The following is a 12,237-nucleotide window of genomic DNA, read 5'->3' as shown; positions in this document are numbered from 1 at the left end:
AGCTCAGGGTTGGAGAGAGGGGAAGTGCTGGCTTTAATTATCAGCTATCAAAATGCGTTGTGTTGCATGTTTGTGCTAGTGTGTGTGTGTGTCCAGGGACTAAAATAAGAATTTTAAAACGTAGCAAATGAAAATGATGAATGGGCCTCTGAAAATTCAACGCTGCCGTTGGTTTTTTGTTTGTATTTTTTCAAAGATTCCACGCACATTAAAGGCCAGGCATGTCTGCTGCTCTGCCTGACGTCAACGACATGAGATATATAACGCTGCTGTCCTGTTTGCTCCTCCTGTGTAAGAGTACAGCTGTTCCTACCAAGACGTTCCCACACACAAAGCTATTGAAGCAACCAGACGCCTGCATTATGATGTAAATCGCTCTAATAACCCAGTTTAGCTGGTGAGTGTCTGTAAGGGTGTGTGAGTGTGTGTGCATGTGTATGTCTGTGTGTGTATGTGTGTGTGTGTGGGGGGGGGGTTGAAATGTGCAGTGCTGCTGATATGGGCAGGTTTGGTTGATAAATAAATAAAAGATCCTTACAAATAAGCAGTAGAAAGATTTGTCTATTAGAGGTCAAAGGTCACCTGCTTCAGTAATTTGAAATTACAAAAAAAAAATGATTATAGTATGTTTTTATGAACTGCAGCATTTAGAGATTCTGGGCTACATTCAGCGTGTAAATGTGATAAAGTGAGCGATTTCTGCATTTCCACTGCTGCTATTTCATCTTCACCCCCTTTTTCTTTTCCTTCTCTCCCCTCGCTGTCTGTCTGTAACGGCTAATTTAGCACAGGCAGCTCACCACTAAAATAAAAACTGCCGCTCTAATTAAAATGCCGAAGGAAGATGAAAAAAATGGCGCTGAAACAAATAATTAGTGGTGTTAGTGCGCTTTAAATAAGCGAGTTTCCCTCCAAGAGTGAAAAGTAAAACTGGCATTTCCTTCTCTCTTTCTGCTCCTCTCTCATTTGATGGTTATCCTGGGACTGGAGGTGGACGGAGGGAAGCCGATGAAAGGAAAAAAAAAAGGGAAATGTGCATTTTTACCTGCAACGTAAACGGAGGGAAAAAGAAAGGAGGAGAGGGAGGCGAGCGAGATGCGGTGCTGGAAGGAGGGAAACCGCACAGAGAGCGGGACACATCTGGTGGAACCACGTGGGACACACACTGAGCAAGAACACACTCACACTTCCAAAAATGCTGCAGATACACCCCAGACAGTAAGACACACACATACACACACGCGCGCACGCGGTAAAGTTAGCCATCTTGAATGAAACAGAGGTCGATCCTATCGTGTTTCCTCTCCACCTCACACCAGCTCAAACATCCCAGCCAATCACATTTCCTACCTTACAGGCATGTGCTGTTAGGACATGTGAGGGACAACACAATCTCACAAGGAGACAGGACTCGGTGCGAATGTTCACTAGACAGAGCGCACTAGACTCGAGCTAAAGCACGCTGTGTCGGCCATATTATAAACAAGATCTAATCTAATGTAAACCAATACGCACTCTAAAAAGCCACAAAAGCAGAACGCAGACACACAACGTGTCCTTTCCTTTATGGGCGCAGCTTTTTGTCAACCTTGTCAAGTAGGAAATGTAGTAATTGTCAGATTACTCTGCAATAAACACAGTATCACGTTATTCCCCATCATGTTCGACACAAAGTCCCTGTGCTGCTTTGAATTACACCGTAAAACACGAGACAAAGAATCCTTTCAGGATTTTCTTTAAAAAGACAACTCATTCTTTTCTCAGTGTTGGAATTATTTGCTGCAGAGTCAAAAAAAATAAAATCTTCTTGGCTCTCTAAATGCAGACCTGCACAACCGGTTCGGAGGACTGATCTTACGTCCTGTTTTCCATGTCGCGTCAGATCGACCGCTTCACACAAACATCGGTCCGTAAGCATCGTTTCATCGGACAGCACCACAATCGCACAGCTGCTGCCTCGTGCTGCCATTTTTGTCTGAGCCCGTCTCTGTGCTCACATTCACAGATGTGCTGTGTGTTGGTCAGTGTGGGAGCAGGTGGAGTTACCTGGGAGGGGCTCCTGTTTGGGGCAATTCCCCCGAGGCGATGAAAAACGATCATCGTCGTCATCTGCCAACGTGGCCTGGACACCAACTTCCACTGGCCTCCGGCTGCGTAGGGAGCTCAGAGCAGGAGTGAGGGCCAGGCCCGGGGAGGGCGAAGGGGGTTTGTCCAGCCCTCGGCCTACAGTCAGGCACGGCGGCCCGTGGCATCGCTTTCTCTTGTGCTCGATGAAGAGCAGAATGTCCCCCAAGGGGAAGGTGGCCTGGCATTGGCCACAGGTCAGCAGGTCCTGCTCCAGAGAGGGGTGAGCGTCATGACCCAGCCGGGCCAGCCGGCCCACCGTCAAACCCAGATGGTGCCCGTTAAGGCTGCCGCTCTCCTCCGAGTGCTCCGAGCAGCGTTCTGACAGCTCCTCCGATGAGACGATAGCTGTGGAGAGGGGCTCAGCTGCTGGTGAGGCGGAGATGGGGTTCGGGGAGAGAGAGGGAAAAAGAGAAAATTAAAAGGAGCAAAAAAATAAAGAAATTCCACAAACACGCTGACTTTCCTTTTTGCCTTTATAACTTAATCTTATTAATGCAGCAATTTGTGCGTGTGTGTACGATAATGGATGAATGCAAACAAAACCGTGAACCTTATTCTGTCAAACTGGTGCGTAAAAATGAAGGGTGGGAAAATTCAGGAAATTTCAGTCAGATCTAAATCGCAACCCACACGATTTAAACGATGGGAAAGAATATACTGAATGGCAGAAAAGCTCTCATCAAATTCCTCAAAGATGACCATTTCAGAGCCAATGAAAGAGAAGAGCTTTGAAAGTGATGGTTAAGCACAGAATCCAGCAGAAAAAGACCTAAATATGTGGATGAGTGCCTAACCTTGTTTGTATGGGTTCTGATCCTGTAATCAGTAGAAGGGGAAACTGTCACAGACACAAAGACCTCCAAAACAGGAGTTTTGCTCTCAGACAGAACAGGCGTGTACCTCAGGCAAAGGACGCCAAAATGAGCCGTTCAGCAGGATTCCTCACTCTACCGAGGCCGGATTAACTACTGACTACTTTTTTATGGAGGCCTTTGTCCAACTCAACCGAGGGAGAGGCCTGCGGACAGAACGGGCAGGAGCAGAACAGGAGGAGGACGTAATTCACCGTCTCACGTTTAAGGAAGAAGTCTTCCAGTCCAAGGTGAAGAGTGCGGCTCCGCGTTAGCCGTCTAATGCACGTTGACCTTCTTTATTCAGCCACCAATTTCACATTTTAATGAACTTAAAACCACTGAGAGTCAAAAAATAGATTTTAATTTTCACTGTCTGGGTGATTGGTACAGATTTTGTCTGATAAAAAGGATGGGCTTCGTGTGTGTGTGTGTGTGTGTGTGTGTGTGTGTGTGTGTGTGTGTGTGTGTGTGTGTGTGTGTAAGAGAGAGACAGAGAGAGACAGAGAGAGAGAGAGATGGTGGTGGGGGTCTGAATGTGGACTACATCCCCTCAAGGAAATATCATTTGAACGCTGCAATCCTGTGCGACATCTGTGGGCAAACTGGGACATGGAGATAACACGAGGACTGCCCAGCCTGCACCAACTATAGCCCTCAATCCCCCCACAACACACACATTTACACAACACAACACTATGTAAGTAACAAAACCTGTCCCACAGGGGCATTCAATTCAAACAACAAAATCAAAATGAACAAAAGAAGCAAATTAAATTGGGGGAAAAATTTTAAAGGAAATCACACACACACACACACACACACACAACCTTCATCTCTGAAATGTTTGTCAAATTTAACAAAAGCTCAGGGGTTAAATATCGAGCAAATCATTATTTTAAAAATGTATACTAAAGATTTTTTTTTTTTTTGGTCTCTAATTCCAAAGCAGTAAAAGCAGAGAGGAAAGTAGCAAACGATACAGCTGTTTTACACAGAACACGCCACACTGACCATTCATACATGCAATCGCTTTACTGAGTGAAATGTTCCAATTTCCGATAAATTAAAGCTGTTACGTGTGGCCTCTCTGCTCCAAATCATCACCGTCTGACACACAGTTCTATTTCAGTAAAATGTGGAAATAGGTGATAATTTAATTTGGTAATGACAGGGAGGGGGAGAGTTGTGGAGGAGGAAAAAACTGGTGAGCCGGACAGTTTAACTGCTTAAATCCACGCGGGGGTTTTGTAATGTTACGATTATCATTTTAGGTCAAATTTAGTGAACTGAAAAACTGATTATTCAAAAGATAAATCAGCAGGAGCGAGATGCGTTCAATGACTAACGCGATCGTGAAGACAGGTGAGTGACTACAAGCGCGTGTAGTCCAGCACTGTTGGGAGAGGGTGGGGGGGGGGGGGGGCAGAGGTCGCACGTTCAGTTTTCTACAAGTGTGCAAAATGGGATTGCAACTAAAATAAGACGAGAAGAAATGCGGGTTTTCAGGTGCGGGCGAGGGATAGATTTGGATAAATTGAATAGGGGAGTGTTTGTGTGAGGTGTGTAAGGGTCGTCCCCCCTCACTGCCTCCCCCTCTCCCTCCCCCAGAGTCTCGTATACCTTCTCTTTATTCTTGAGAGATCGGCAAATTGTACTCCGCGTAGGTAGAGGTGGCGCTGAAAGTGATCAGGTTCGCGTTGAGGGCTGGATTTTCTGATCGCGCTCTGCCTCCTAGCGACGGCACACGGTCATGGTGACTGTGGTGTCACCACGCACACACGCGCACAGACACACACATTGATAGAGAGACACACACACTCCCGCGCGCACACACGCTTTCCCCAAACTCGGGCAACAGTCAATCAACATGCCGAAACAGAGCCGAGCACTCTCGCGTAAAGATGCCCAAACATGTCGCGGTTTGTTTTTGCGCGTGTGAGGCACTCAGAGAGCCGCTGAAAAGCTCAGAGGTGGCGCACAGTGAAGCACATGGCGACTTCTTAAGTGCCAGTTTTCCCCAACGCACGGATCTGCTTTGACAAATATCTGCGAGGGGAAATAAACTCTATTTAGCAGATAAACGCTGCGCGTAAAGACAATATTCTGCCCAATTAACTAAACATTGGAATGTTGAATCGAACCCTCTTACGCTGCTGTTGCGACACTGGAATTGATCTTTACTGTTAATCTTAGTTGCACTTAAGATCACTAAGTTTGCCCCTGTTTAAATTTGTGGAAATGAACTAAACTTGTGCTACGACTGTATCTGCTCCAGTCCTGTGGCTGTTCTCTCGTTTCAAACTCGCAACTGTGGAGGTTCGGCTGTCTGTTAAGTAAACATTAATAAACAGACTTTGCTTAAAAGGCTTGAGATATTTTTGAACGTGCGTAAAATAAATCGATCGGTTCTCTCGGTTGCCGAGCTGCTGACAGGCTGGGGCAGTTGTCAATAGTCGGGCATGAGATTTCTCTCCCTCGCGATCAAAAACATCAACCTCCAAGTTTCCTCCCCCTAAAAAGATAATCCAAAAACAGTGAGTAAAAGCAGGTAAAAGCCCTCACGCCGTATGAGACAAAGATATTCCCGGAGTGTCGATTTTCTCCACGAAGCTCCGCCGGGACGACGCGCACTGCTACCAGGAGCCCTGCGCGTTTCCACTGACCGGAGCGACTGTGGGGCAGCACAGCCACGGCGGGTGCACGGAGCAGCATAAGAATGCACATTTTTGCCGTGTGGTCGAGGAGCAGTAACGAGTGTGCACGGACACACAAAAGTTCTTACTCTCTCGTTTCAGGTTTTTGGGGGATCCCACAACGGCTTTTACGCACTGAGGTGTCGTACTTTTACTCCACGCTGTTAAGTCCAGTTCACCGCGGGTCCGTGCTGCGCGTCCCGTGTCCACAAACTCCTGCTATGCTTGCAATTTCCCTCCTGCTCGTGAATGAATTGAAATGGACCCAGGGTGACATGTTTATCTTTCTTTCTTTGATCATCTCTACTTACGCGAAAAATCCCGTTTGCTCAAGTGTTGGGGTTTGCCTTGCTTGCGGCGAGACATGGTGGCTGGAGGCAGCGGCGTTCAGCGCGGATCACATCGGGGATAGCCGGGGTTAAAGAGGAGACTCCGACGGGGCAGAAAAAAATCTTCATCCAACGCCTTTGACATCCACAAGGAGGGGGGAATAAAATAAAAAAAATTAGAAATAATATAAAGATGGCGCGGAGGCGAAGATGGATCGCGGGATCGCCGTCATGGCTTTTTTGAGAAAGGAGAGCGCAGAAAAAAGAGAGTGAGAGAGGTAGATAGAGAGAGAGAGAAGGGGAGAGAGATGGAAAAATGGCAAAAGCCCCCCCACCACCACCCCCACCACCCCTCCCCTCAAGCCCCCCCCCCCCCCTCCCCCCGAGCTGTGCAAGTTCAAGTGCACGGACGTGACGTTCCCGGCGAACTTGAACGTCAGGCGATGGACGGACACCCGGCATACAAAAACATGGGCAGGGCCGAGGCATCCGAGTGGGAGTGGGAGTGGGAGGAGGGACGTGCGGGACGCGCAATAACAACACCAATGGACGGTCATTAGAGGCAGAGGGGAGGAGGAGAGGGGAGGAGGAAGGGACGAGGGGGGGCTGGACATGAGAAAAAGACCCAGTGGAAGCCAATGGACACAGAGATCAGGGGGGCCGGACTAGAGACACTTGCAGGGGAGGGAGGAGTGTGTGTCAGTGTGTGTGAGAGGTAGATATCTAATGAAAGCAATATGCAGAGCGAGAGAGAAAGAGAGAGAGGGAGAAAGAGAGAGAGAGAGGTGGACGCAAAACAGGGCAAGGAAGCCGTGGACAGGAGCTCACTGGAGGGGGCGGATATTTTACTGCTGCATACGAGGTGTGTTTGTGTGTGTGTGTGTGTGTGTGTAGGGGGGGGGGGGGGGGGGGGGGGGGGGGTCGTCTGGCCACAGTTGCACTCAGAGGGGTCCAACACGGGCTCACCAGGGCTGGACACACATGTCCGGGGCTGCTGCCGAAGTGCGCAAAGTTGTGTAAAAACATCAAGTTTCCAGCTGCAGCGAGCGAACAGGCAGAGCAGGTTAAGCAGCACAAAGGTGTCTCTGGCTCTGCTTAGACATAATAATCACACCCCGGCGTCGTAAAACATGTCAACAGCTTCCGATAGCATTCAGTGATGGAACTCATCCTTATCTGCAAACACTCACTTTCACTTAAACGCGTTTATTATGATCATGGATAAACGACTGTTTATGGCAACTTAAAGCAGCTCACACAAACCAGATGCTTCAACTACAATCGTGTGTAAAAGAAATGGTTCAATAGATCGATTTTGTCGTTTCCTCCCCCCCAAAAACGACTGCTTCCTATCACCTATGGGAATGTGTTTGATTAGTAAGGGGTCAGTTCAGAGGCTGTGCTGGGGTCCGCACTGATGCCCCCCGTGGAAACCGGAGCGGGCCGTGGGAGTGCGTGCGCGCACGGAAGCGTCCCGTGTAATAACTTTCACATGTGCCTGAAGGTTCGAGCTGGTACAGGGGAGGGTGTGCTGCGAGTGGTGGGGAGGAGAAAGAGGAGGACGAAAAAGAGAAAGAAGAACGAGAAGAAGAAGAAGAAGAGGAGGTGGTAAAGGAGGGGAGAGATTGTAAATAGTCTGGTAATAAAGAGGGTTCTGCGATAGAGCCGAAGACGCGAAAGCGCCGCGCGTCCAACCGCAACACGGACCGACGCGGCGGAAAAGAGTCGATGCGGGCGTTTTGTGCACGATGAAGAGGAGGCGGAATAAACGGTGAACGGGAGGAGAGGAGGAAAGAGATGTGCTTCGGGAAGAACGCGCTGGATAGATGGGTGGACGCGGTGGACAATCCCGGAGCGGCAGCGCGTCTGCCGCGCGCCGACAGACCTGGAACTACTCACACTGGCCGGAGGGGACGCGCACTTATTGGCTGGAGGTGGTGGAGGGCGGCAATGAGAGGAGAGGACGACGACGAAGAGGAGGGTGATGGGTGAGAGAGGAAGAGAGGGAGAGAGAGCGTGTGTGTGTGTGTGTGTGTGTGTGTGTGTGTGTGGAGACGGAGGAGGAGAAGGAGGAGGTCCAACGTCAAAGGGGAAAATGTATGACCAGTGAGTGAAATGTGCAGGTTGAGATTCGCTGCACGAAGTGTGTGTGTGTGTGTGTGTGTGTGTGTGTGTGTGTGTGTGTGTGTGTGTGTGTGTCTGTCTGTCTGTCTGTCTGTCTCTGTCTGTCTGTCTCTGTCTGTCTGTCTGTCTGTCTGTGTGATCTGATGATTAGATCAATTTAATACTTCAATTCGGCGCTCATGTTTCGTTTCCCTTTCCTTTCGTTTCGTGACTTTTTCGAGTCGCAGTTTCTTCCCATTTGTGTGAATCAGAGCTGAACATGAACATCAGAGAAGTTCGGACCGAATTTTGAGATCTCTTCCTTTGAAATCTCAGTTTCGGTGGAATTTATTTTAAGTTTAATTTTAGATTTTTAGAGCAGATACCATTCAGACGATTTTTTCTGGCTGTTATAGGCTGAAAATCGTTGTAGGCTTTTGTTTTGCTTTTTTATTTTAACTTAATTTATCAAGCCCCAAAAATAGTCTGTCCGAGGAGGACGAATAAAGAGGCATTATTCAAGAGCAGAATGTAGACGCTTTGATTAAAGATGCATCCTGTTAGACGCGCACAGTGATCGGGGAGACACTCTCACGGCCGGGGTCTGTGGGTGGCAACGGGACAGCAGAGCCGTCGAACCTGGCCCGGAACGTTGAAACACGAAAAAGAGCGGAGTACAAACGAGGCTGATCATTAGGTTTGGTGATCGACCTGCCGCCTCAGGACCCCCCAGACGAGTCCCACAGCTTTAGTCCCACCGCGGTGCAGCAACAATCCCTGGTGGATTTAACACACCCATAAAGGTGTCTTCATTATTAGAGACCTTGACCTCTTCTTACAACTTGCCCGATCCGTCCGCAACAATGGCTTGGTTCTTTCACTTTTCCCTTCTCCTCCTTTTCTGTTCACGCACGTGTACGCGCAGGCACATGCTGAAACGCGGACACTAATCAAAACCTGTAACGGCTGATCAGAAGCACCAAAGGTTTTTGCTGTTATTGTTTCCAAATGGGATTATTTTTGATCATTAGTGTAGTGTAATATGTGGTATAAGCGCGCGAGTGTGTGTGTGTGTGTGTGTGTGTGTGTGTGTGTGTGTGTGTGTGCCACCCACGGTTGATCATTTAAAGTCACATTGAGGAGTGACGGTCCACAGCGTGCGTGGAGGCGAAAGGTGATCGTGCACTCGTGGACTCTTCCTTCAGCTGTCACATCCATCACCACCCTCCTCTTCATCACGATCATCATCATCACCATCATCATCGTCATCATCAGATGTTTACACTGATGCAGACGAGGTAACGTCAAGGGCTTTTGTGAGGAGCGTGAAAGAAGCGCGGTCTCTACATGGCTTCACCTCCTCTACACGCACCACAGCTCCGAGGAAATTGAGAGACTGAGGGCGCATTTCAATATATGGAAATGACCAGGGGGGCTCCGGAGATAAATCAGCCCCCAGCAGCCACCCCCACCCCCCTAAAGGCTTCTCTCCATACGTTCATCTGTCTTTTGTCAGGATGTCAGGATTTGACCAACCGTGCGTAAAGACGGCGTAAAAGTCTGAATTGAGAGGCAAAAATCTGCAAAAATCTGCGATGTTGATCTTGGGTTTTAAAAATTAATGAGTAGATTGGGGTGGGGAATAAATATTTATGAAAAATTGTTTTTGAAAAGTTTTCATTTCCGACTTCCGAAAGAAAAGAACTCTAGCTGGTTGATCCCATTTTGTCGAGTGAAATTGGATTAACATAACAGTTGAACACCTCAACAATATAATAGGAAAACATCATTAACAGATGTACAGATGCAACAGTGGTGAAACAGGCCTCCACCTGGGATGGGAAATACTGGAGAATAAAGAAAAAGTTTTCGCCTTTTGTTTCCGGGGGGAAATTACCTCCAAATCCCCGATAAAGCTAGTCCCTTTATGCGGAGGAATTTCAGGCTCTGCTAGTCCTGCCTTGTGCCCCATCCTTTCTTACACCACCGCCGCCCTTCCATCCCCAAAGCTTTGCAATAAAGGAGCGGCTGGATTTCACAACGCGCCATTATCACATCAGGAGATGTGCGCGCACGCAGCGGCGTTGGGCCGGTGGCATTAGATGGAAATCAGGCGGGATTACACGGCTATAGACCAAATTATTACACACTCGCGCGCGCATACGCACGCACACACACAGACACACACACACACACACACACACACGCACGGACACACACACATTTTTTTTTTTGCTGTGTCAGAGGCCCGATGTGGAGAGCAGCTGCGCCCAAACTTGGTTCTTTCTCAGATTAAGCGAAAAATGTTTTACAGTTTTAATCTCTAAAATCCCCTCTTTGGTCAGGTGGCAAATGTGACATTGTACAACTAAAAAGAAGAAATAATAGCACCTGGCCGACTCCTTGAACGCCCGCACAGTGCCTGAAACGCACGGGTGTGTTTATGGCCGCCGCGGTCAGGTCACTGTTAATTTTACACTAAACGGCTTGTTAGCAGGATGAATGACGGAGCTGAAATGATGCTCAGGGGAGCGTTTGTTCCGGCTCTGACAAAAGCCTATAGCTGCGTGGATCTATAATGCGGGTGGTCTGGAGGGGCCTGTCTGTGGCGCTGATGCCAAACGGTTTGCTGCTGTTTGATTGTCAAAATCAACAGTCTGAAAATAACAACACCAGCGATTAAACGTCCTGATTCGATGGTGATCATATGTCCGTTATTTAAAGTATCCTGATGAAGAAATGTGTATAAAGGAAACTTTGTGTCCTGTTTAAAGCTTCTGTTCATTTAAAATTAAGCTGGAGACTTGATCAAATTGGATTTCTTCCACTCTGACGCGTTGTGCTGATGAACTGTCTGAATCGCGGACTCTGGCTCCCTCTAGTGGCAGCAAGGAGAAGAACTCGCAGATTTAGTCCACCGCAACGGCCCCGCAAATTTGTCTGAGAAGACGGTGAGGAGGACTAGAGATCGGGGATTAGAATCCTTACGAGAGGAGATTGATTTGTGGAATATTCATCCAATGAAATAAACAAAATGTTTATTAACTGGAATCTATTGTTTGATTTTGAATTTTCTGTTTTTGCACTTCAGATGCTAATTATCACTTACTAATTCACAGCGATATTATTAACCTCAAGCACCTTAAAAACGCATGTGAAATACATAAAATTACCGTCTTTAGTTAATCACTCACAGTCTCTTTCAGTATAGAGATGGGTACGTTTCTCCAATTTCTCATCATCATTTTTATTACAAAATTAAGCGTTAAGAGAGAATGTGTTTGTGTGTGTGTGTGTGTGTGTGTGTGTGTGTGTGTGTGTGTGTGTGTGTGTGTGTGTGTGTGTGTGTGTGTGGTTGTGTTGGGGGGACATTTTTAAAAAGACTATAATATCTTGTTTTAAACTTGAGGTCCCAGGTTGTACCTTCTCTTCTTGTCTGGTTTGTTTTTTGATTGTCATCGATCACCCAGTTTTGGTCAAATAAACAAATAAAACTTAGTTCAAACTAATATAATTTGCATTTCTCTTCATCTCTGAATTACAGTTACATTCTTCTTTTGGAATTTTATTATCTGTGGGGTTACGTTTGTGATTTTTAATATATATATCCTATGTTTTACTTTCACGTTTATCATTTAATAATAAAGGGTATTCACGACAGTTTGGCTTATTTTATTCTGCTGAAACATCTTTGTCCGGATTTTATTTGAGAAACTTGGAAAATATTAAGGTTTGTCATGTATTAAAAGGCGTGTATTTAATTAAAATCCCCCCAGCCGTTATCTCAATATTATAATCTTAATATTGACTCTTCAGAAAGTTAAAGTGTTTCACTATAACCATTTTTTCCTCCACTACACAGAGGTTTTATCAGCAGCAGAATTACATTTTAAAACATTTGCGTTCCCCAGAATGACCAGTAGGTGGTAGTAAAGCGTTTTCAACCGCACAGCAACAGATTTTTCTTTTGTAATTATATTACACTATTTATGCTCAGAGTCCAGTGGACTGGAAACTGGTTTGTGCTCCATTACCATGATTTCCCAACAGTAGCTTTTAGACTGTTGTTCAAGCTTCTCGTTCTGCATTTTTAGGAATATTTTTTCTTGGAGAACCTGAGGCCATGCCCCA

At 46.9% G+C, this 12,237-nt stretch overlaps 1 protein-coding gene across 1 annotated transcript in view; it reads right to left on the bottom strand.

Moving 5' to 3' along the window:
* bcl11aa (BCL11 transcription factor A a) overlaps window positions 1-6,330 on the bottom strand; it is a 34,196-nt gene extending 27,866 nt beyond the window's left edge. Inside the window, exons 1-2 of the mRNA XM_011603157.2 lie at window positions 5,986-6,330; window positions 2,047-2,493 (exon numbers count right to left, since the gene is read on the bottom strand). Coding sequence (XP_011601459.1) covers window positions 2,047-2,493; window positions 5,986-6,040 — 502 coding nt within the window. The 5' untranslated portion in view covers window positions 6,041-6,330. The remainder of the gene's footprint in view (window positions 1-2,046; window positions 2,494-5,985) is intronic.
* Between the last annotated feature and the right edge of the window lie 5,907 nt (window positions 6,331-12,237).

The sequence above is a fragment of the Takifugu rubripes genome, chromosome 4, assembly GCF_901000725.2.
Source record: "Takifugu rubripes chromosome 4, fTakRub1.2, whole genome shotgun sequence".
Taxonomy (NCBI): domain Eukaryota; kingdom Metazoa; phylum Chordata; class Actinopteri; order Tetraodontiformes; family Tetraodontidae; genus Takifugu; species Takifugu rubripes.
The sequence above is the reverse complement of the archived record's forward strand: the minus strand, read 5'-3'. Positions and strand labels throughout refer to the sequence as shown.